This window comes from Ranitomeya imitator, chromosome 9 (assembly GCF_032444005.1).
Source record: "Ranitomeya imitator isolate aRanImi1 chromosome 9, aRanImi1.pri, whole genome shotgun sequence".
Classification (NCBI taxonomy): Eukaryota; Metazoa; Chordata; class Amphibia; order Anura; family Dendrobatidae; genus Ranitomeya; species Ranitomeya imitator.
This window is the reverse complement of record NC_091290.1, coordinates 136,238,833-136,264,296: the sequence shown is the minus strand read 5'-3', so window position 1 is coordinate 136,264,296 and position 25,464 is coordinate 136,238,833. Positions and strand designations below refer to the sequence as shown.

General features: G+C 42.6%; 1 protein-coding gene across 4 annotated transcripts in view; it reads right to left on the bottom strand.

Annotated features, from left to right (window-relative positions):
* The window catches only part of PLCG2 (phospholipase C gamma 2), a 117,475-nt gene that overhangs the window by 23,068 nt on the left and 68,943 nt on the right, over window positions 1-25,464 (bottom strand). For all 4 annotated transcript variants that reach the window (XR_011315233.1, XM_069739169.1, XM_069739167.1 and 1 more), the window contains exons 16-25: window positions 20,312-20,401; window positions 16,242-16,414; window positions 15,890-16,090; window positions 14,680-14,799; window positions 14,049-14,229; window positions 12,784-12,855; window positions 10,530-10,639; window positions 10,162-10,255; window positions 6,811-6,877; window positions 6,310-6,467 (exon numbers count right to left, since the gene is read on the bottom strand). Coding sequence is in view for 3 of the 4 variants with exons in the window: in XM_069739169.1 (XP_069595270.1) it covers window positions 6,310-6,467; window positions 6,811-6,877; window positions 10,162-10,255; window positions 10,530-10,639; window positions 12,784-12,855; window positions 14,049-14,229; window positions 14,680-14,799; window positions 15,890-16,090; window positions 16,242-16,414; window positions 20,312-20,401 (1,266 nt within the window). In the remaining variant the exon portion in view is untranslated. The remainder of the gene's footprint in view (window positions 1-6,309; window positions 6,468-6,810; window positions 6,878-10,161; window positions 10,256-10,529; window positions 10,640-12,783; window positions 12,856-14,048; window positions 14,230-14,679; window positions 14,800-15,889; window positions 16,091-16,241; window positions 16,415-20,311; window positions 20,402-25,464) is intronic.

Below are 25,464 nucleotides of genomic sequence, written 5' to 3'. Positions count from 1 at the left end.
ACATATTCTGTAAACCTGTGTTATACACAGATCTCCACAATATAGAGAGGGGTGAAAGCATATACAGTCTCAAAGAGGGCAGAGAAAACAGTCTATAGATAAGGATCAAATCACAAGGAAATGAGTGCAGAAAAGATGCCGTGCTGATATATTAACTAGCTATTGAAGACAGAGGTACCCTGGATACAAACAAACATCACCATCCAGCCTATATTACTGTGAGAGACACTCCTACAAAAGATACATTTTAGCCTTGAATCAGGCTGCAAACTATTATAACCTTATATTGGGGAGGGGGGGAGCTCTGAAAATAAAAGGACTGAAGATTGCAGGCTGAAGGTTAGTGCAATTTAATTACCGTAACTAAAGGTGACCACAAATCATGTAAATGGTATATTCCATGCCATGGGGTTTGTACAGAACCATGCAGCCATTAATAAAAAGCTGCTCCATTTGCAATCAATAGGAGAACTCTGGAGCAATTGTTATGAAGCGACTGGTGACCAGACCTATGGTGCTAGATCTGCGTGTTGACTGCTAGGTGTAAACCCAGCCTGAAAAAAAAGATATATTAACCAACAAATTGATAAATTAAACTTTAAATAAAGAGACTTTTTTTGTAGCAGTGTGAGGCAGGGACATAAATATGTATGGGGGTTGTTAAAGTCAATGGGAAAAGCAATTTAAAATGTATAATATGCCAATTGCGATTAAACATATTCATGTCGCTAGCAATCAAGACAAGTGGCTGATGTCAGAGTCACTTAACTCCAGATGTTTGCATTAGGAGCTGATTGAAACCTAATTTTGCTTATTATAATAAAAAAAACAACATAATCTCGTAGCCCTTAACCCTTTTACCCAGAGAGGTCCAGCAGTGAATTGTGCTGTAAATGAAACTGCTAATTTGCTCTGCAGATATGGCTTATGCTGATTAGGCGCTGGCTGGGGAATGATGCGCTGAGACAATCACATCATGTCAATGCTCCATGTGAATATGATCTGGAAAGTGGGGTAGACTGCATGTTAGCAAGGCCTATCCAGTAACACAGAGGTCAAAAGTGACATGGGGGTCAAAAAAATCCTAATGATGAGGGGCATAGAATGGTCTAATAATTACTAATATGTGGTCGGCCTATAAGTACTAGCATAAAATTCAAGCAAGAGGCCAAAAGCAAACATCCGACTGGTTAAATGTGTACTAAAGTTGGCCATACACATTGGAAGTCTACCGACTATACCCTAAAGCTAGATGAAAAGAGCGAAAACAGGGTAGGGCATGTTGGACCTATTCCCCACTGAGTACAAATAGTACAACTACACTGCTCAAAAAAATAAAGGGAACACTAAAATCCCACATCGTAGATATCACTGAATGAAATATTCCAGTTGTAAATCTTTTTTCATTACATAGTGGAATGGGTTAAGAACAATAAAACCTAAAAATGATCAACGAAAATCACAACTAATATCCCACAGAGGTCTGGAGTTGGAATGATGCTCAAAATCAAAGTGGAAAATGAAGTTACAGGCTGATCCAACTTCAGTAAAATGCCTCAAGACAAGGAACTGATGCTTAGTAGGGTGTGTGGCCTCCACGTGCCTGTATGATCTCCCTATAATGCCTGGGCATGCTCCTGATGATGCGGCGGATGGTCTCCTGAGGGATCTCCTCCCAGACCTGGACTAAAGTATCTGCCAACTCCTGTACAGTCTGTGGTGCAACGTGAAGGTGGATGGTGCGGACATGATGTCCCAGATGTGTTCAATGGGATTCAGGTCTGGGGAACGGGTGGGACAGTCCATAGCTTCAATGCCTTCATCTTGCAGGAACTGCTGACACACTCCAGCCACATGAGGTCTGGCATTGTCCTGCATTAGGAGGAACCAAGGGCCAACCGCACCAGCATATGGTCTCACAAGGGATCTGAGGATCTCATCTCGGTACCTAATGGCAGTCAGGCTAGCTCTGGCGAGCACATGGAGGGCTGTGCGACCCTCCAAAGAAATGCCACCCCATACCTGTCACGGAGTTACCGCGACAGAGCAGTACCAGAAGACCACAGCGTCTGACGGCTTCTGCTTCTTCGCTGAGAAGAAACACTTCTGTGTATTAAAGGTGTTTTGTTTTCTTTCAGCAGGACAAGGGTTAATAGGCCATGTGGAAATTCCTGGTTTCAGCTGTGCTCAGTTAGCCACTCCTCTCTCCTATAAAAGCCAGGCCTTCTGGTCAGATCTTTGTCTGAGATAGCACTTGCTAGATAGACCTGGAGTAGTGAGGAGCTGGTGTTTGGAGAGCTGGAGGAATTTATTGTGCGACAGTTGTATGGTTTGTACGCTTGGAAAATTCCTCATCCTTACCTGCTTTATTTACCTTCCCCGCCCTTCACACCCTGGTGGATACCTTTGTTATTTGTGAGAGCATATTTTGTGTGAGTGGAGTTTTCTTTTTACCCTTGTCTTTGTTCCCGTTTGTCTGATTGGTGTACTGTTGTACACGGTAGCGCCTCTCTTCCCCGGGTGGGGAGGGGGACAGACGCAGGGCGGCAGTCAGGAGACATGGCGAGGGCGGAGGCCCCGGCATCCTCGCAATCTAAGGTATCCCAGGGAACAGGACAAGATAGGGCGCCCCATAGAGATAGGGCCAGGAAAGGTGCCCCTGGTCCCAGTTTACCCGCCAGTCCAATCGTGACAATACCATTACTGACCCACTGCCAAACCAGTCATGCTAAAGGATGTTGCAGGCAGCAGATCGCTCTCCACGGCGTCTCCAGACTCTGTCACATGTGCTCAGTGTGAACCTGCTATCATCTGTGAAGAACTCAGGGTGCCAGTGGGGAATTTGCCAATCCTGGTGTTCTGTGGCAAATGCCAAGGGTCCTGCACAGCGGACACTCAGACCATCCTCATTGAGTCTGTTTCTAACCATTTGTGCAGACACATGCACATTTGTGACCTGCTGGAGGTCATTTTGCAGGCCTCTGGCAGTGCTCCTCCTGTTCCTCCTTGCACAAAGGCTGAGGTAGCGGTCCTGCTGGGTTGTTGCCCTCCAACGGCACCCTCCACGTCTCCTGGTGTACTGGCCTGTCTCCTGGCAGCGCCTCCAGCCTCTGGACACTACGCTGACAGACACAACAAACCTTGCCACATCTCGCATTGATGTGCCATCCTGGATGAGCTGCACTACCTGAGCCACTTGTGTGGGTTGTAGAGTCCGTCTCATTCTACCACGAGTGTGAAAGCACAACCAACATTCAAAAGTGACCAAAACATTAGCCAGAAAGAATTGGTACTGAGATGTGGTCTGTGGTCCCCACCTGCAGAACCACTCCTTTATTGAGGGTGGCTTGATAATAGCCAAATCCATTCTCATGTTTCGCACTGATGAGGGCCAACAGCCCGAAACACCGTGTCTGCGAATTGAGATAGTGATTTGGCTTTTATCCTAAGTCATATTGCACGACTCGGTAAAGGGTTGATTGTGACTTGTAGGATCGCTACTTCCAACAGGTGGCGCTATAGAGTTTAAGTCCTCTTTTTCTCAGAAGAGGCAATTTGCATTGATAATTGCCAATAATTTTCATCTGTTGTCTATTCCATTTGCACAACAGCATGTGAAATTGATTGTCAAATAGTGTTGCTTCCTAAGTGGACAGTTTGTTTTCACAGAAGCTTAATTTACTTGGAGTTATATTATTTTGTTTAAGTGTTCCCTTCATTTTTTGAGCAGTGTATATGCACGGTCAAGCAGAGAATGTTATGTGTATGGTAGGTGAGGATTTGGAAGTATAATAATCAACTAGTTTTATAGTAGTATAGACTTGCATTTTCTAACCTTTTATGAATGTCTTCCTTTTGAATACTATTTTTACAGTTTATAACTACATAGACTCAAAATATCTAGTCATGTTTATCTCATACTGATCCCGAGTTACCGTATATACTCGAGTATAAGCCGAGATTTTCAGCCCAAAATTTTGGGCTGAAAGTGCCCCTCTCGGCTTATATTCGAGTCACGGTGGGCGGCAGGGTCGGCGGGAGAGGGCGCTGAGGCATACTCACCTAGTCCCGGCGGTCCTGGCGCTCCCCCTGCCTGTCACACGGTCTTCGGTGCTGCAGCTCTTCCCCTGTTCAGCGGTCACGTGGGACCGCTGATTAGAGAAATGAATATGCGGCTCCACCTCCCATAGGGGTGGAGCCGCATATTCATTTCTCTAATCAGCGCTGCCGGTGACCGCTGATAGAGGAAGAGGCTGCGGCACCGAAGACCGTGTGACAGGCAGAGGGAGCGGGACGCCGGGCGCAGGTAAGTATGTAATATTCACCTATCCCCGTTCCACACGCCGGGCGTCGCTCCATCTTCCCGGCTCCGCTCTGTCTTCGCGTCCTCTTGCTCTGACTGTGCAGGTCAGAGGGCGCGATGACGCATATAGTGTGAGCGCCGCCCTCTGCCTGATCAGTCAGTGCGGAGAGCCGCCGGGACGGGACGCTGAGGAGCTGCAGCAAGAGAGGTGAGTATGGCTTTTTTTTTTATTGCAGCAGCAGCAGCAATGGCAGAGCTTTCTATGGCACAGCTATGGGGCAATACTGAACGGTGCAGAGCACTATATGGCAGCTATGGGGCAATAATGAACGGCACAGAGCACTATATGGCAGCTATGGGGCAATAATGAACGGCACAGAGCACTATATTGCAGCTAGTGGGCAATAATGAACAGTGCAGAGCACTATATGGCACAGCTATGGGGCAATAATGAACGGTGCAGAACACTATATGGCACAGCTATGGGGCAATAATGAACGGTGCAGAGCACTATATGGCACAGTTATGGGGCAATAATGAATGGTGCAGAGCACTATATGGCACAGCTATGGGGCAATAATGAACGGTGCAGAGCACTATATGGCACAGTTATGGGGCAATAATGAACGGTGCAGAGCACTATATGGCACACCTATGGGGCAATAATGAACGGTGCAGAGCACTATATGGCACAGCTATGGGGCAATAATGAACGGTGCAGAGCACTATATGGCACAGCTATGGGGCAATAATGAACGGTGCAGAGCACTATATGGCACAGCTATGGGGCAATAATGAACGGTGCAGAGCACTATATGGCACAGCTATGGGACAATAATCAATGGTGCAGAGCACTATATGGCACAGTTATGGGGCAACAATGAACAGTGCAGAGCACTATATGGCACAGCTATGGGTCAATAATGAACTGTGCAGAGCACTATATGGCACAGCTATGGGACAATAATGAACGGTGCAGAGCACTAAATGGCACAGCTATGGGGCAATAATGAACGGTGCAGAGCACTATATGGCACAGCTATGGGGCAATAATGAACGGTGCAGATCACTATATGGCACAGCTATGGGGCCATAATGAACGGTATTGAGCATCTATTTTTATTTTTGAAATTCACCGGTAGTTGCTGCATTTTCCACCGTAGGCTTATACTCAAGTCAATAAGTTTTTCCAGTTTTTTGTGGCAAAACTAGGGGGGTCGGCTTATACTCGGGTCGGCTTATACTCGAGTATATATGGTATGTGCTAAATTATATTCCAGAGCTGCACTCACTATTCTGCTGGTGCAGTCACTGTGTACATACGTTACATTACTGATCCTGAGTTACATCCTGTATTATACTCCAGAGCTGCACTCACTATTCTGCTGGTGCAGTCACTGTGTACATACATAACATTACTGATCCTGAGTTACATCCTGTATTATACCCCAGAGCTGCACTCACTATTCTGCTGGTGCAGTCACTGTGTAGACACATTACATTACTGATCCTGATTTACATCCTGTATTATACTCCAGAGCTGCACTCACTATTCTGCTGGTGCAGTCACTGTGTACATACATTACATTACTGATCCTGAGCTACATCCTGATTTATACTCCAGAGCTGCACTCACTATTCTGCTGGTGCAGTCACTGTGTACATACATTACATTACTGATCCTGAGCTACATCCTGATTTATACTCCAGAGCTGCACTCACTATTCTGCTGGTGCAGTCACTGTGTACATACATTACATTACTGATCCTGAGCTACATCCTGATTTATACTCCAGAGCTGCACTCACTATTCTGCTGGTGCAGTCACTGTGTACATACATTACATTACTGATCCTGAGCTACATCCTGTATTATACTCCAGAGCTGCATGCACTTCTTGCTGGTTGTCACGATCTCTATCCTAACTTTCACTTTCATAATTACCACATAACCTCCCCTGATGGTGAATAGGGTCAGTATCTCTTCCAGATCCCACCCTCTCTTACCTCTGCTCCTTTTTCGTGTATTATTGTATGGATATTGTTGTACCATTCAAAAAGCTCCTCCAATTTCTCAGTTGCAAAATCTACTGAGGGATCCTTTGGATCTTTGGGTTCAAGCGAAAAGACAAACTTTTTGTTCTGTTTCCCTTGTGACAGTTTCTCTGTTAAAAAGTAAATGTTAAAATAATGATAAACTTAAATGTTTTTTTCAAGATCATCAACGTCAAACTTGGAACTGCTTTTTTGATTATAGTCTAAAGAGGAGTAATCGTGCTACTTAGGAGGGATATAGATATCAATATATTGTATACAGAAATTCTTCATTCCCCAGCCAATGAGCAGTAGAGCCCCTCCAACCCCCCAAATTATCTCTCTGTTGTGTGACCTCTCACTAAGACATTATCTGTTCAAGCTAAATAATCCCAATTGATCATAGTCACTATCGTATTACTAGATACAAATGTCCATGTTTTCTTCTCTAAAACATGGAAGAAAACTACTTACTGATTTCATATGTCCCAAGCTCTAGGATTCCCTTACACATAGCACCCAAGGGATTGTCTTCAATAAGCTGTGAAGCATGAGTTAATAACAGTTCATTAGTATTAAATAAGAAAAAAATATCCATATTTTGGAGTATTGATTGATGTGCAAGAATATAACTACTATAATACTGCCCCATATGTACAAGAATATAACTACTATAATACTGCTCCTATGTACAATAATATAACTACTATAATACTACCCCCTATGTACAAGAATATAACTACTATAATACTGCCCCTATGTACAAGAATATAACTACTATAATACCGCCCCTATGTACAAGAATATAACTACTATAATACTGCTCCTATGTACAAGAATATAACTACTATAATACTGCTCCTATGTACAAGAATATAACTGCTATAATACTGCTCCTATATACAAGAATATATATACTATAATACTGCCCCTATGTATAAGAATATAACTACTATAATACTGTTCCTATATACAAGAATATATCTACTATAATACTCCCTCTTTGTATAAGAATATAACTACTATAATACTGCCCCTATGTACAAGAATATAACTACTATAATACTGCCCCTATGTATAAGAATATAACTACTATAATACTGCCCCTATGTACAAGAATATAACTACTATAATACTGCTCCTATGTACAAGAATATAACTACTATAATACTGCTCCTATGTACAAGAATATATCTACTATAATACTGCTCCTATGTATAAGAATATAACTACTATAATACTGCTCCTATGTATAAGAATATAACTACTATAATACTGCTCCTATGTATAAGAATATAACTACTATAATACTGCTCCTATGTATAAGAATATAACTACTATAATACTGCTCCTATGTATAAGAATGTAACTACTATAATACTGCTCCTATGTATAAGAATATAACTACTATAATACTGCACCTACTTACACAAGAATATAACTACTATAATACTGCCCCTATGTACAAGAATATAACTACTATAATACTGCCCCTATGTACAAGAATATAACTACTATAATACTGCCCCCTATGTACAAGAATATAACTACTATAATACTGCTCCTATGTACAAGAATATAACTACTATAATACTGCTCCTATATACAAGAATATAACTACTCTAATACGGCTCCTATGTATAAGAATATAACTACTATAATACTGCCCCCTATGTACAAGAATATAACTACTATAATACTGCTCCTATATACAAGAATATAACTACTATAATACTGCTCCTATGTACAAGAATACATAAAGAAGAGCAAAAGGGTAACTTTGTTTTGAACTCTTGACTTTCAGGCTCGATATCTCACAATCCACTACTGATTCGAATGTGAGACTACCATCATTTTATTGACAATTATCTTGGCTAGCTCATTCATAAATTTGACTATTTAGCATATAATTAGTTATGAAGATTCTTGTCATGTCACTGCATTGTTACTGTTTTCCTCCTGAATACTTTCATTTTTATTTTTATTATTTTCTTACTGTTTTGTAAATCCCCTTTGGCTTTCAGCACTGCCTGAATCCTTCTGGGCTGCTCTCTATTAGATTCAAGTATGTCTCGACCAAAATCTGATTCCGGGTCTCATATACACGTTCCCATACTTGGTGCACACTGAACACCTCACTTGGGTCTGTATACTTTTTTTTCTTCACTTCTACCCACAAGTGTTCGATTGGGTTGAGGTCTGGGGACTGTGGGACTACTGTGTCTGGGGACTACTTCATTGTCAATGAACCATTTCTTCCCCAATCTCACTGTTTGCTTCAGGTTGTTGTCTTGCTAGAACACTATGTTGTCCCTTTCATACCCATAGTAGTTGAGTGTACAAAGTAACTTACCTTGTAGGATACTCACACGTAGCTAGCTCAGCATTGAAATCACCATCGATACCGGTCAAGTATCCAATGCCTTTGGCTGTGAAACAATCCCATATCATCAGGCTTCCTCCACCAAACTTGACAATTCCTTCAATTTCTCGATTCATTATCCCCCTTTTCCCTTGTTTCTTTCAGATCACTTTACACTTATCAGAGCCTAGCCTATTGACTTTCGACTCATGGTGCCAAATCCTCCATGTCCAATCTGTGTCCACTTTTCGTACTTGTTTGTAAACTTGAGCCAACGCTTCTTATGACAATATTGGAGTCTTTGCTTCTTCAACTTTTTTTTTTGAGGGGCCACCATTCCAGACTTGTGCAATGTTCATTGCACGGTGCTTTCATCAACGTCTGTGATCTCACTATTATGAAGCTTACGAGCCTCCTCCACTGCCGTGTTTGTCGTCCCAGAATTGATGGACCTTGTGATGAGCTGACTTGTTGACGCCGATATTTTACATGGACGTCCACCTCTTGGCTTCTGAATGGACGCACTTCATATCGTTTTATTCCAGCTGTCATGGCGCTCACATGATGCAGTTTGGCAATTTTGTTGGCCGAGAGACCGCTATCGATGAGCTGGATGATGCTGTTTTTCTTTTCTGGGGAAATTTTCATGGCTGCTCCTCGATTCAAACCAGCGACCTTTCACTTGGGAATTCATCTAATAACACACTGAGCTATTAGGGAATGTGAGGATAGGTTGTATTTTGTAGTATTCAGGAAGAAAAAGATGTTTAAACCTCCAGGAGCAAAACAGTAAGGGTACCGTCTCACAGTGACACTTTGGTCGCTACGACGGCACGATCCGTGACGTTCCAGCGATATACTTACGATCTCGCTGTGTCTGACACGCTACTGCGATCAGGGACCCCGCTGAGAATCGTACGTCGTAGCAGATCGTTTGAAACTTTCTTTCGTCGTCAAGTGTCCCGCTGTGGCGGCATGTTCGCATCGTGTAACAAAGGTGTGCACGATAATGTATATGATGTAATGGGTGGAGGAGCTTGATACGTACGACTTCAACATCGCAAATACGTTATGAAATTATCGCTTTAGCGCCGTGCATTGCGAAGTGTGACCGCAGTCTACGACGCTGGAGCGATAATAGAGCGACGCTGGAGCATCACGGATCGTGCCGTCGTAGCGACCAAAGTGCCACTGTGAGACGGTACCTTAACAAAGCGGTGACATGACAAGGATCTGCATAACTAATCATATGCTAAATAGGCAGATTTATGTATGAGATAGCCAAGAAGATTGTCTGTAAAGTGACAGTAGTCTAACGTTCAAAGCAGTATTGGATGGTGGGATATGGAGCCTGAAAGTCAAAAGTTCCAAACATTGTCACCCTTTTGCTCTTCCCTGTAACTATTATTCTGAAGAGAAACAAGCAAATTTGGTTGCCAAGCCTAGAAACACATGTCTCTTACCTGAAAGGTAAACCCTTCCTCATTCATTGTTATGTCCTCTACATAGTTTGATGGGAAGTAGTGCTGCAGTTTGTCTCCATAATCCCCTTTCCACCTGCAAAATTTCAGATATCACTGATGAGTTTGTATCACATATAGATTGTAGATGATTTGTCCTCTTCTGATTCCATTCATTTTTTTCTTAGTTTACCTCTTTTTCTCAGAAATCTAGATGACAACCTAAGAAGTTTCCTCCCACAAGGGATATCAGAGTGATACATCTCCTATTTTCATAGTTTATGCACCTTCTCCTCCTCCAGCTAGATTCTGCTATTAAGACACATCCTAAAATGAAATTAGCGATGGATGAAATGGTAATTGATACTTGCCATCCGTCAGAGACTTTATTGACGTTGTGAATCAAGGCTCCCGTGCAGAAGCTCAGCTCATCATCTTGTTTAGCCATGTAGTTATATAGTGCTTTAACCGTTCCTTGAGGCTAAAACGAAAGACATAAAATATAGGGTAAAATAAAGGCCAAAGAGCAAACGGGGTCAACTTTGTAAAAAGAATTCTAATTTCATTGATCCTCTGATATGTCATAGAGAAACTCTCCCCTATCCATTCAGTCGAGTACGACTCTTGGTCATTATATGGATCATCTCTCGCCAGTTGCTTCTTTCAGTTCTCCATTGGTCATACCCATGTCGCTCTTGATGGTGGTGATCCAGTGGGCTTTTGTCCATCCTCTTCTTCTTCTGCTACTGATCGATCCAGCCTTGACGTCTTTCTCCAACGACTGATTCCGAGTAATGTAGCCAAAATAAGCTGATCTTTCCTTGGTTATCTTCGTTTACAAAGACAATTTTGGATTGACTTGGTCCACCACATCTTTTTTTGTGATCCTCGCTGTCCGTGGAATCTGAAAAAGTCTCCTTCGGAGTCAATTTTCTACCTCTTTAGTGTTGAGCACTTACACTGAGGTACAGTAGGTACCAATAGCTCATCACTTTGCAAGATTCAGATTGATGTTGGACAGTTTTAATGATTTTTCCATAGAACACTTGCATCAAATGTAAAAGAATAACAATTCAGAAGCATCTTCTGTGCATTGTGCTGTTCCTCAGTTAGTTTTCCTAGAAATTTATAAGTTAAGTTGACAACTAGGAATTACTATAATCCATGTCCATTGGGTGTACCCAGGGGGGTAACGATTGCGTTGTGAGAGGTCACAACTAAGCCCATTCGGGTGAAGGGCCCGCCGACGCCAGGGCAAACTTGAACTGGTTGTGTGTCCTCAGATGTGCATTCAGCTGAAGTGTATTGCGGAGCAGACACCCTCTTTATCTGGGTACTGCAATACATGTTACCGGCTAATCAGAAGCCAAAGGTTGACTGTGGTGGGCACAACATGTGACTGAGGGTGCATGGCAGTGACGCTATGTGCTCCCATCACTTGCACACTGAAGTCAACTGCCGTCTTCAGAAGAGTATGCCGTGTGGCGGGAGAGTGGAGAGAAGGTGAGTAAAATCATTTTTTTCTATGCATTAAAGAACAGCGGTAAAAAGGGGGACATATACCAGGATCGGGAACATACCAGGATGGGACCCAAGATGACGGACATGTATACCAGGATGAGGGACATGTAGACCAGAATGGGCGACATGTAGACCAGGTTGGGCGACATGTAGACCAGGATGAGGGATATGTAGACCAGGATGGGCGACATGTAGACCACGATGAGGGACATGTAGACCAGGTTGGGCGACATGTAGACCAGGATGAGGGACATGTAGACCAGGATGAGGGACATGTAGACCAGGATGAGGTTCATGTAGACCAGGATGGGCGACATGTAGACCAGGATGAGGTTCATGTAGACCAGGATGGGCGACATGTAGACCAGGATGAGGGATATGTAGACCAGGATGGGCGACATGTAGACCAGGATGGGGGACATGTAGACCAGGAAGGAGCCCAAGATAAGAGACTTTACTACATAATGGGGGAGGGGGTGCAACTCGTATGTACTTATAGGATTTAGAAGGGCACAATGGCCCACATAATCTGACATTAGATCAGAGGAACAGCTCAATGCAGAATTTTCAGATAATATGCCACATAATTGATTTCTTTTTTTCCTGAGATGGTTTTACATTTTCCCAAATCAGACATGCAAGAAGGCCGACAGCTTCTTTCTATCCTAGTATGATGTCAACTGTTGCGATGCAATTGTCTTGGCAAATCCCGGTGGATGCATTTTTTTCTGCAAGAATAGCTTAATCTATGGGCAAAAGAATGCAGCAAAAATTGCTTTTCATGCATTTTTTTTAATTTTTCAGTGTGTTTTTAATGCTAGGCTTCATTGATCTTAATTAGGAAAACTGCAGTAAAAAATGCGGAAAAATCATCATGCACTATAGATTACAGATAGATGAAAACTGCCACGTACGCCTTAGGTGTTTTTACATTTTTTTTTTTTAGCAAAAGTACACCAGTTTTTTTAATGCAAAAAAGCCAAATAATATGATTTCCTGTGCGTCCACAAGGGAGTCATCTTCGAATGAGCCAGGTAGAGAGAGAGAGAGAGCGAAAAAAAAAAAAAACTTTCTTAGCTGATTATAACATTACTGATTACATACCATAGCTGGTGAGATTTCATTGGGATCCACATACATTTTATTAAATCCATAAATGGAGCTCACATCCTTTTCCTAAAATAGAAGAAATGCAAAAGTCATAATGCAGAAATTCCCCAAAAGATACAAGAACATTCTTCATATCAGATAGTAGGTGTTGTATAATCAAATATTCTGGATTGTCAAGTGACCATAACTATTTTGATCTCCATGATTCTGAAAATGAAGTTGTTTCAGTTATTCCTCGTCTGCCCTCTCCGCATCCCCCTGTGCTGGAAACTGCATCACACCTCTTTTCTAGAGAAAGGGGAAAAACTTTGAACTAGCCGCTAAGGTAAAGTAGTTGATTCATCCCTTCTTTATAATGATCCCAGGTCCCAGCTGTCGAGTCGCTCAGATCTTCACCATATGCCTTCAGTTTTAATAGTGGAGAAGCTAATTTAAAGGCTAGCTACACCTTAGCACAAAATGTTAATTTGCTTCCTAAATGCAAAGTTAAGCAGCTTTCCAAATAGTCATCATTAAAACTTTTCTAACAGTTTGCTGTTGCAGAGCATCTATCTAGCTAACTACTTTGCAAAAATGTCACAAATCCAACCTTGCTTTTCTCCTTCCTCTGTTTCTCAGTGTTAGGAATAGCAGTTTGGAAGGGGAGTATTTGCACACAGATCTCCACAACATGGAGAGGGGAGAAAACATTTACAGTTTCAAAGAGGGCAAAGAAAACAGTCCATCGATAAGGAGCAAAGCACATGAAGAGAAAATAAGTGCAGGATAGAAGCTGTGCTGATATATACACTTTTGAAGACAGAAGTACCCTGGATACACACAGATCTCACCATCCAGCCTATATTACTGGAAGAGACACTCCTTAAAAAGAGTCTTTGATCAGGCTGCAGACTATATAAATGGACGAAGGAATGAAGATTGCAGACTAAATCAGAATTTGGATAAGGGAGAAAGCATGTATAGTTTTTGGGAAAGCAGAGAAAAAAGCTGTGGAAGAGGGGGAAATAACAGGATAAAAGCTGTGCTGATATATGAGCTAAAGAAGACCTTAGCACAATGGATACACGCAGACATCACACCCAGCCTATATTACTGGGAAGGACAGTTCCTCAATAGAAAATCAGAAATTTGGCTCAGTCAGAAAATGCATATCAGGGAATCTGGAAAAGAATGAAGAAATGAAGATAGATTGCAGACTGAAAGTTAGCATTATTGCATTAACTAAAGGTAACCATTAAGGATTATGAGGTGTCACATACAGCGTTCAGCCTGTTCAGCAGCTCCTCAGTCACCGGGTACCGGAGCTTAATTTTTCGGTACAGTGCATGCTTCTCATAATAATTAACCAGTTCCACCAAGTTCTCAAAATAGGCAGAAGTCCCGAGAACAAATAGACGGCCATCTTTATTGATTCTGCAATGCTTAATTTTTCCCTCTGCCCTAAAAAAAACAACAAACAAATACAGACATTATAGTTAATTTTATGAATGAAGAGTCAGAATCTCTTAAATGTTTTTGCTTCTTACACTACTAGATTTTTTCAGAACCAAGGATCATTGGATCTCTCCGTGCAATTGAATAGTTATGTGCCCTAACTGTAACATTTTTAGTATGTTTTCTCTATTACATGGAAATGGAGACCCTTTTAAAGGGGTGTTCTTGTGTTATGAAATATTTTTAGCTATGTAGACAGCAAGAAAATAAGCATGTTTGCAATTGACTTGATCTAGTGTGGTTCTCCTGATATGAAAGCTTTTGTCTTACATAGTGGACAGCTGTTAGGAGTTTGGCCATTAAAGGATGGCCTACTAAGCAGAATAGCTATATTCTAGGCTGAGGACTGGACGCTATGGTTTAATTTAAAAGGGCTTGTCTTGCTGACCTACTTACCTGAAAGTAATAGCATAAGAGTTCGACTCCTCTCGCCTCCGTATCAGGAAAGCTCCATCTCGAGGAATTCTCATCAGCATTTCCTCTGCTTCTCCTCGACTTAGGTTATCATAGTACCAACTAGAAGAGGAAAAACATTTCCTACATTATCTTTCTCAAACTGAGAGATCACAATTTACAAAATTAGTATATTTTAAGAAAAAAAAACTTAATAAATCATTATGCTCAAATTTGACACAAGAATGCACATATGTGGAAAAGTCAAAAACATTGTTACCCTTTCCCAACATAGGACTTGAGGTACCGTAAAGGTACCTTCACACATAGCGATTTAGTTAACGATATCGTTCAACGTCACGCTTTTTGTGACGTAGCAATGATCCCGCAAACGATATCTTTATGTGTGACAGCGACCAACGATCAGGCCCCTGCTGTGAGATCGTTGGTAGTGGGGAATGATCAGGACCTTTTTTTGGTCGCTGATCACCCCGCTGTCATCGCTAGATCGGCGTGTGTGACGCCGATCTAGCGATGTGTTCATCTGTAACCAGGGTAAACATCGGGTTACTAAGTGCAGGGCCACGCTTAGTAACCCGATATTTACCCTGGTTACCATTGTCAAAGTAAAAAAAACAAAAAAATACATACTCACATTCCGATGTCTGTCACGTCCCCCGGCGTCAGCTTCCCTGCACTGACTGTCAGCGCCGGCCGTAAAGCAGAGCACAGCGGTGACGTCACTGCTCTGCTTTACGGCCGGCGCTTACACAGTGCAGGGAAGCTGATGCCGGGGGACGTGACTGACAACGGAATGTAACTATGTAGTGTTTTTTTTTACTTTTACGTTAGCGGGATCGTTGCTACGTCACAAAAAGTGTGATGTTGCAACGATATCGTTAACGAAATCGTTATATGTGAAGGTACTTAACCCCAGCATCCGGAATGACCTCTGATCGGTGCTCACTAACTATTTAGATTCCACCCTCAATCTTTAACAGCAGCAATTAATAAACGGGAAAAAAAAAAAAAACTACAAAAAAATTGCCACCTTGTGAGAATTATACAGAGGATCTATTGCATGACGGGATTGGGCATGGCGGGGTTGGGCATGACAGCCTTGGGCATAACAGGATTGGTTGCCACCATGATAACAGCACAGTTTCCAGCAGTTGGACCTTCTGTGATCTTGGTAGGTGTGAAGGCAACTTACTCCTTAGACAGATGTGGGTTGGGGCTGGGAACAGCATCCGTTAATCTCAGCTCAAATTCAGCACAGCGCAACGAGGACTCCTTGTAGTGTTGAATCAGTTCATAAATACTATCAAACGTCAGGTTGTCGGTCAGGTAATACTTGACGTATTCTCCATCACTGCAGGAGCGGATTCGGCAGTGCTGCACTCTGCCCGATCTCCTGCAGAACCAAACACACAGAGTTTGCGCAAAGTCAGAGATATCGGATGTGAAAATTATCAATGGACTCTCAGTACAATGGATTATTATCAAGGAAGGAAGAGAAGAATCGTGTGATCTTCTGATCTCATTATCATTTGTCTTGGTCATACCAGAAAGACAGAGTGTAGTCATCCTGGAAAGTTTCACTTTGCCTCACTAAGAATGTTCCATCTTTGCCCACCATCTCCGCACAATACTCCTGTAGAAGACGCTCTGCCATGTATCGCCCTTCTCTCATCCGCGTGTGGAACCACTTTTCTTGTAAATGTTGATCCTTCATGGACTAGTTGAGAAAAACAAAATATATGTATAGATGGATGGATAGATAGGAGATAGAGGGAAAATGGAGATATAAAGGGAGAGATGGGTAGGTAGAGGGAGAGATGGATATATAGGAGAGATGGATAGATAGAGGGAGAGATGGAGAGATAGAGGAAGAGATGGATAGATAGAGGGATGGATAGAGGGAGAGATGGATAGAGAGATAGAAGGAGAGATGGATAGATGAGCCCTCGCGGGCAGGGTCCTCATTCCTCCTGTACCAGTTATGACTTGTATTGTTTAAGATTATTGTACTTGTTTTCATTATGTATACCCCTCCTCACATGTAAAGCGCCATGGAATAAATGGCGCTATAACAATAAATAATAATAATAATAATAGACAGAGGAAGAGATGGATAGAGACAGGGAGAGATAAAGGGAGAGATAGCGAGATAGAGGGATGGATAGATGGAGAGATAGAGGGAGAGATGGAGAGATATAGGGAGAGTTAGATAGATTGAGGGAGAGATGGATAGATAGAGGGAGAGATAGAGGAAGAGATGGATAGAGGGATGGATAGAGGGAGAGTTGGATGGATAGAGGGAGAGATAAAGGGAGAGATGGCGAGATAGAGGGATGGAGAGATAGAGGGAGAGTTGGATAGATAGAGGGAGAGATGGATAGAGGGATGGATAGAGGGAGAGTTGGATGGATAGAGGGAGAGATAAAGGGAGAGATGGCGAGATAGAGGGATGGAGAGATAGAGGGAGAGTTGGATAGATAGAGGGAGAGATGGATAGAGGGATGGATAGAGGGAGAGTTGGATGGATAGAGGGAGAGATAAAGGGAGAGATGGCGAGATAGAGGGATGGAGAGATAGAGGGAGAGTTGGATAGATAGAGGGAGAGATGGATAGAGGGATGGATAGAGGGAGAGTTGGATGGATAGAGGGAGAGATAAAGGGAGACATGGCGAGATAGAGGGATGGGTAGATGGAGAGATTGAGGGAGAGTTGGATTGATAGAGGAAGAGATGGATAGATGAAGAGTTGGATAGAGGGAGAGATTGACAGATAGAAGGATATATATATATATATATATATATATATATATATATATATATATATATATATATATATATATATATAGATAATAGATGCCCTTGTGTCTTTCCTAGAACATGTGCAGACATTTCCCGTCTCTGTAGTGATACCGGAGCACATCCCCCTCTTTCCGCGACTACCGTGTTTTCTTTTCAGTTTTATACTGTGCGCTTTTTGTAAAGAAAAATTATTACAGAACGCGACTGTCACTTCTCTTGTGGTGTTTCTCACAAAAACAACCCCTGAATGCTTCTGTGGACTTATTTATAATGCCCGCACAATTCACAGACCGCCACTTGGAGAATAATGCATCTTGCCCACAAATACTGCGGGAGACAGTAAGCGCTGATTAGAGAGAATTACAGGTTTGGACGGGAACAAGAGAAGCCTGACACTAAATACATTTCACACTGAGGTTATCTGCTCCTCTGTAACAGCTTGATACCGTGTAAATATGTCTTTTTGCAATCTTCTAAGCACTGGTGTTTATTTGGCTCATAGCTACATTGTGACTTCAATATCCAACCTCATTTTGGGAACATTCGGTGTCATGGGACCGAGTACGGCAGGGATTTATTCACGTATACAATACCGCCAAACATTCCTACATATAAAAGGAAGACGCTATGATTACTGGGGCTGCAGAACGAGGGCTGTGATAGCAGGGCGGTGTGCTGGCAAAGAGCTATTACAAATACTGCATTTTGTCCTTATAGGTGCTCTATACTGTATATGGAACGTCACCACTCACGGAAGGATTATGGCATTACCCTTATCTTTATCCATTCTATATGGTAGTCCTTCCTAATGGAAATGTAGGGCATTTTTTCACAATGAAGGGGCACTTCTCTACTGTGGGTACTATAAGGGAACCTCTTCTCTTGTGGGTGCTATGCGGCACTTTCTTAGTATTGGAATTATTGGGCACTTTCTTTGTATGGGTGCTATAGGGCCCTTCCTCAATGTGGAAAGAAGACTTTAAACCTATTGGTCTTATAGAACACTTCCTCCCTATTTGTCCTTTCAGCCACTTCCTTGCTATGAACCCTATATGACAGCTCCATGCTTTGGTCCATTAGGACATTTTCCTACTGTGAGTACTGTAGGGAACCCTCTTATTGTGTGTATTTAAGGTTACTTCATTCCTTTTATTTTATAAGGCAGCATCTTTATATGGGTTCTATAGGACACTTCTAAACTGTTTTTATTATAATAAGGCACTTGATCTGTATGGGACCTATAGGGCACTTGCTCCCTGTGGTTATTATAGGACACTTCCTTTTGATGTTCATTATAGGGCATTTTCTGTTTATGGTTACTATCGGACCCTTCTTCTTCCCTATGAATACTGTTGGACGCTTTTTCCTCCCTATGGGGACTGTCGGACTCTTCCTCCTCCCTATGAGAACTGTCGGACACTTCTTCCTCCCTGTGGGTACTATCGGACGCTTTTCCCCATATGGTTACTATCGGACGCTTCTTCCTCCCTGTGGGTACTATCGGACGCTTTTCCCCGTATGGGTACTATCGGACGCTTTTCCCCATATGGTTACTATCGGACGCTTCTTCCTCCCTGTGGGTACTATCGGACTCTTTTCCCCGTATGGTTACTATCGGACACTTCTTCCTCCCTGTGGGTACTATCGGACGCTTTTCCCCATATGGTTACTATCGGACGCTTCTTGCTCCCTGTGGGTACTATCGGACGCTTTTCCCCGTATGGGTACTATCGGACGCTTTTCCCCATATGGTTACTATCGGACGCTTCTTCCTCCCTGTGGGTACTATCGGACGCTTTTCCCCGTATGGGTACTGTCGGACGCTTTTCCCCGTATGGGTACTATCGGACGCTTTTCCCCATATGGTTACTATCGGACGCTTTTCCCTGTATGGTTACTATCGGACACTTCTTCCTCCCTGTGGGTACTATCGGACGCTTTTCCCCATATGGTTACTATCGGACGCTTCTTCCTCCCTGTGGGTACTATCGGACGCTTTTCCCCATATGGTTACTATCGGACGCTTCTTCCTTCCTGTGGGTACTATCGGACGCTTTTCCCCGTATGGTTACTATCGGACGCTTCTTTCTCCCTGTGGGTACTATCGGACGCTTTTCCCGGTATGGTTACTATCGGACGCTTTTCCCGGTATGGTTACTGTCGGACGCTTTTCCCCATATGGTTACTGTCGGACGCTTTTCCCTGTATGGTTACTATCGGACGCTTCTTCTTCCCTGTGGGTACTATCGGACGCTTTTTCCCTGTATGGTTACTATCGGACGCTTCTTCCTCCCTGTGGGTACTATCAGACGCTTTTCCCCGTATGGTTACTGTCGGACGCTTTTCCCCGTATGGGTACTGTTGGATGCTTTTCCCCGTATGGGTACTGTCAGACTCTTTCTGCCTATGGACACTATAGGATACATCCAGCCTACTGCTCCTATAGGACACTCTTTCTTTGGTTGCTATAAGACACTTTCTCTGTATGGCTCCTACAGGACCCTTCTTCCTTATTAGAACCATAGGACACTTTCTCTTTGTGGATACTATAGGTAACTTACACCCAACACAATCTATAGGTGATGGATGCTGCAGTGAGGAAAGGGTTTACCAATCCGCCCGCCGCACACAGAGGGTTTTCCCTATATCATAGTACAATCACGTGTAATCTCCAATCGGCGTGTTTTATAAGAATCTCTTTTCGGAAAATGACCATAAAGAAATTATTTTCCAAGATGTACATAATTAGCCAGTGAATAACGACTGTAGAAGGGTTGTGCGGCTTGTGATAGTCATGAGATCCTAAACATCCTCACCTTAGGAGTAGAGTCGTCCACACTTTGCTCAATTTCATCACCGTAAGACAATTTATCACCAGCGATGGCGCAATAACGAATGGACCATTTCTACCGGGGGAATAAAAAAACATTGACAATCAATAATGTCACTGCTCTGCAACCTGCGGCGGTACTACAACTCCCAGCATGGTTTAACATGACCTAAAACCTCTCCAGATACATGTGCCTGACTAGGAGGAGTCGTACAAGGCAGCACAATTTGGGAAGACGCCCTCTTGCCCCGAATCTATCACTCCATCTGCTTCATTGTAATACATTCACTGCAGTTTGCAATATTGTATCCAGCTCCTAAATTCATTCATTTTCCTACATTATTGGAACATCCTCCCCAAAGCACGAATCCATCCAAGTTTTATAATCTTCCGGACCCGATATAGTGCGTAGAATAAATACAAGGTAACATGTAACGATATAAATGAGCTCATCAGTAGTAATTGATATCATTGTATCTGTCTTGTGAGACGCTTAATGGAGCGGAAAAATCACATAGAGAGTACTTAGATGTTAATGAACCCTAAATTATTACATTTCTTTATTATTTCTGTCATTTTTGGACCAATCGTTCATAGAAATTTCCACCGAGCTGTGCTCACGTCAGGAGAAATTACTCAGAGAAAATGTCTTTTTATACTTTTTATCCATTTTGATATTATTTGCCAGCGGTGATATTTCTATCATATCAAATGATTGCCCATCACTTGGATATACAAGAGACGGGGGCCAGACGTCGATCCTGAAAATGGTGATAGATCGATGGCGTATTTTTGTGATTTGTGATAAGTATGGCTCTTTAAATGTGACTGTATCATCAGAAAATGACCAATTGATCAGGTTTTTGCTGATGTTTGCATTCACACATCTTTTGTACGATCAGTTTTTTTTCTCTCGGACCCATATTAAAAATGGATCTAATCATTGAGATTCAGAGCATATTCTATTATCATCCGTTTTCCCAATCGTTCTCGGTGATTGCAGTCTATGGGGATCACTTAAAAGCCCAATGAAAATGAGGAGAGATGCTTTGATACTTCAGTTTTCCATTACTGTTTCATTTTTTTTTAATGATCTAGTTGTTAAGAATCAATATACACTGCTCAAAAAAATAAAGGGAACACTAAAATACTACATCCTAGGTATCTCTGAATAAAATATTCCAGTTGCAAATTTTTATTCATTGCATAGTGCAATTTGTTCAGAACAATAAAACATAACAATTATCAATGTAAATCAAAATGAACATCCCATGGAGGTCTGGATTTGGAATGATACTCAAAATTTAAGTGGAAAATCAAATTACAGGCTGATCCAACTTCAGTGGAAATGCCTCATGACAAGGAAATGATGCTCAATAGTGTGTGTGACCTCCACGTGCCTGTATGATCTCCCTACAACGCCTGGGCATGCTGCTGATGAGGTGGCAGATGGTCTCTTGAGGGATCTCCTCCCAGACCTACACTAAAGCATCCGCCAACTCCTGGACAGTCTGTGGTGCAAGGTGACGTTGGTGGATGGTGCGAGGCATGATGTCTCAGATGTGCTCAGTTGGATTCAGATCTGGGGATCGGGCGGGCCAGTCCATAGTCTCAATGCCTTCATCTTGCAGGAACTGCTGACACTCCAGCCACATGAGGTCTGGCATTGTCCTGCATTAGGAGGAACCCAGGGCCAAGCGCACCAGCATATGGTCTCACAAGGGGTCTGAGGATCTCATCTCGGTACCCAATGGCAGTCAGGCTACCTCTGGCGAGCACATGGAGGTCTGTGCGGCCCTCCAAAGAAATGCCACCCCACACCATTACTGACCCACTGCCAAACCGGTCATGCTGAAGGATGTTGCAGGCAGCAGATCGCTCTCCACGGCGTCTCCAGACTGTCACGTCTGTCACATGTGCTCAGTGTGAACCTGCTTTCATCTGTGAAGAGCACAGGGCGCCAGTGGCGAATTTGCCAATCCTGGTGTTCTGTGGCAAATGCCAAGCATCCTGCACGGTGTTGGACTGTGAGCACAACATCCATCTGTGGACGCCGGGCGCTCAGACTATCCTCATGGAGTCGGTTTCTAACCATTTGTGCAGACACATGCACATTTGTGGCCTGCTGGAGGTCATTTTGCAGGGCTCTGGCAGTGCTCCTCCTGTTCCTCCTTGCACAAAGTCTGAGGTAGCGGTCCTGCTGCTGGGTTGTTGCCCTCCTACTGCCCCCTCCACGTCTCCTGGTGTACTGGCCTGTCTCCTGGTAGCGCCTCCAGCCTCTGGACACTATGCTGACAGACACAGCAAACCTTCTTGCCACAGTTCGCATTGATGTGCCATCCTGGATGAGCTGCACTATCTGAGCCACTTGTGTGGGCTGTAGAGTCCGTCTCATGCTACCACGAGTGTGAAAGCACAACCAACATTCAAAAGTGACCAAAGCATCAGCCAGAAAGCATTGGTACTGAGATGTGGTTTGTGGTCCCCACCTGCAGAACCACTCCTTTATTGAGGGTGTCTTGATAATTGCCAATAATTTCCATCTGTTGTCTATTCCATTTGCACAGCAGCATGTGAAATTGATTGTCAATCAGTGTTGCTTCCTAAGTGGACAGTTAGATTTCACTGAAGTTTGATTTACTTGGAGTTATATTCTGTTGTTTAAGTGTCACCTTTATTTTTTTGAGCAGTGTATAAAATAAAAGTTCAGTTCTTAAAAAGGATGAGAAAAAAAAAACGATAAAACACAGACACAAATGATTACACTTGGAAGGAGAATGGTCCATTTTATATGGATGTAAATATGGGAACGGATGAGTAAATGATGCCTAAAATGTATTTCTTTTTAAAAAAAAGTTTGAAAATGTTTTTGATTTAATATTACAATAAGTATATAAAAAAATGATATTCTTGATTCATTTTCACACCGACCATTGGGGCTAATGTAGAGTCAAATTTCATGGTCTTTACAGGAGACTTTTTCAAAAGTCTCATTTTCATCACTGGCTGGATTAGAATCTACCAATCACAATAGGTGATGTCACAGCTCACCTCCTCCTGTACAATGACTGATAACACCTCTATATACAGGTCCTTCTCAAAAAATTAGCATATAGTGTTAAATTTCATTATTTACCATAATGTAATGATTACAATTAAACTTTCATATATTATAGATTCATTATCCACCAACTGAAATTTGTCAGGTCTTTTATTGTTTTAATACTGATGATTTTGGCATACAACTCCTGATAACCCAAAAAACCTGTCTCAATAAATTAGCATATTTCACCCATCCAATCAAATAAAAGTGTTTTTTTAATAACAAACAAAAAAACCATCAAATAATAATGTTCAGTTATGCACTTAATACTTGGTCGGGAATCCTTTGGCAGAAATGACTGCTTCAATGCGGCGTGGCATGGAGGCAATCAGCCTGTGACACTGCTGAGATGTTATGGAGGCCCAGGATGCTTCAATAGCGGCCTTAAGCTCATCCAGAGTGTTGGGTCTTGCGTCTCTCAACTTTCTCTTCACAATATCCCACAGATTCTCTATGGGGTTCAGGTCAGGAGAGTTGGCAGGCCAATTGAGCACAGTAATACCATGGTCAGTAAACCATTTACCAGTGGTTTTGGCACTGTGAGCAGGTGCCAGGTCGTGCTGAAAAATGAAATCTTCATCTCCATAAAGCATTTCAGCCGATGGAAGCATGAAGTGCTCCAAAATCTCCTGATAGCTAGCTGCATTGACCCTGCCCTTGATGAAACACAGTGGACCAACACCAGCAGCTGACATGGCACCCCACACCATCACTGACTGTGGGTACTTGACACTGGACTTCAGGCATTTTGGCATTTCCTTCTCCCCAGTCTTCCTCCAGACTCTGGCACCTTGATTTCCGAATGACATGCAAAATTTGCTTTCATCAGAAAAAAGTACTTGGGACCACTTAGCAACAGTCCAGTGCTGCTTCTCTGTAGCTCAAAAGTGGCTTTACCTGGGGAATGCGGCACCTGTAGCCCATTTCCTGCACACGCCTGTGCACGGTGGCTCTGGATGTTTCCACACCAGACTCCGTCCACTGCTTCCTCAGGTTCCCCAAGGTCTGGAATCGGTCCTTCTCCACAATCTTCCTCAGGGTCCGGTCTCCTCTTTTCGTTGTACAGCGTTTTCTGCCACATTGTTTCCTTCCAACAGACTTACCATTGAGGTGCCTTGATACAGCACTCTGGGAACAGCCTATTTGTTGAGAAATTTCTTTCTGGGTCTTACCCTCTTGCTTGAGGGTGTCAATGATGGCCTTCTTGACATCTGTCAGGTCGCTAGTCTTACCCATGATGGGGGTTTTGAGTAATGAACCAGGCAGGGAGTTTATAAAAGCCTCAGGTATCTTTTGCATGTGTTTAGAGTTAATTAGTTGATTCAGAAGATTAGGGTAATAGGTCGTTTAGAGAACCTTTTCTTGATATGCTAATTTATTGAGACAGGTTTTTTGGGTTATCAGGAGTTGTATGCCAAAATCATCAGTATTAAAACAATAAAAGACCTGACAAATTTCAGTTGGTGGATAATGAATCTATAATATATGAAAGTTTAATTGTAATCATTACATTATGGTAAATAATGAAATTTAACACTATATGCTAATTTTTTGAGAAGGACCTGTACAGTAGATAACACAGGATCCACTATTCACAATAGGTGATGTCACAGCTCACCTCCTCCTCCTGTACAATGAGTGATAACACCTCTATATACAGTAGATAACACAGGATCCACCATTCACAATAGGTGATGTCACAGCTCACCTCCTCCTCCTGTACAATGACTGATAACACCTCTATATACAGTAGATAACACAGGATCCACCATTCACAATAGGTGATGTTACAGCTCACCTCCTCCTCCTGTACAATGACTGGTTTATGTATAATATGGGGTTTACAGTCTACCCTGCAGGGAGCAGGGCTTTATTATGGGATAAATTTGATTTTGCTGTATGCGAGGAGTCCTCAGTAAAGTTTCTCTGTTATACGTCATCACATGATCGCAACTTTTCAATACTTTTTACTCCAGGTAAATGACATAAAACTGCACGGTTTACATGCTAAATCTTAAACGTTTTTTTTCTCTCCT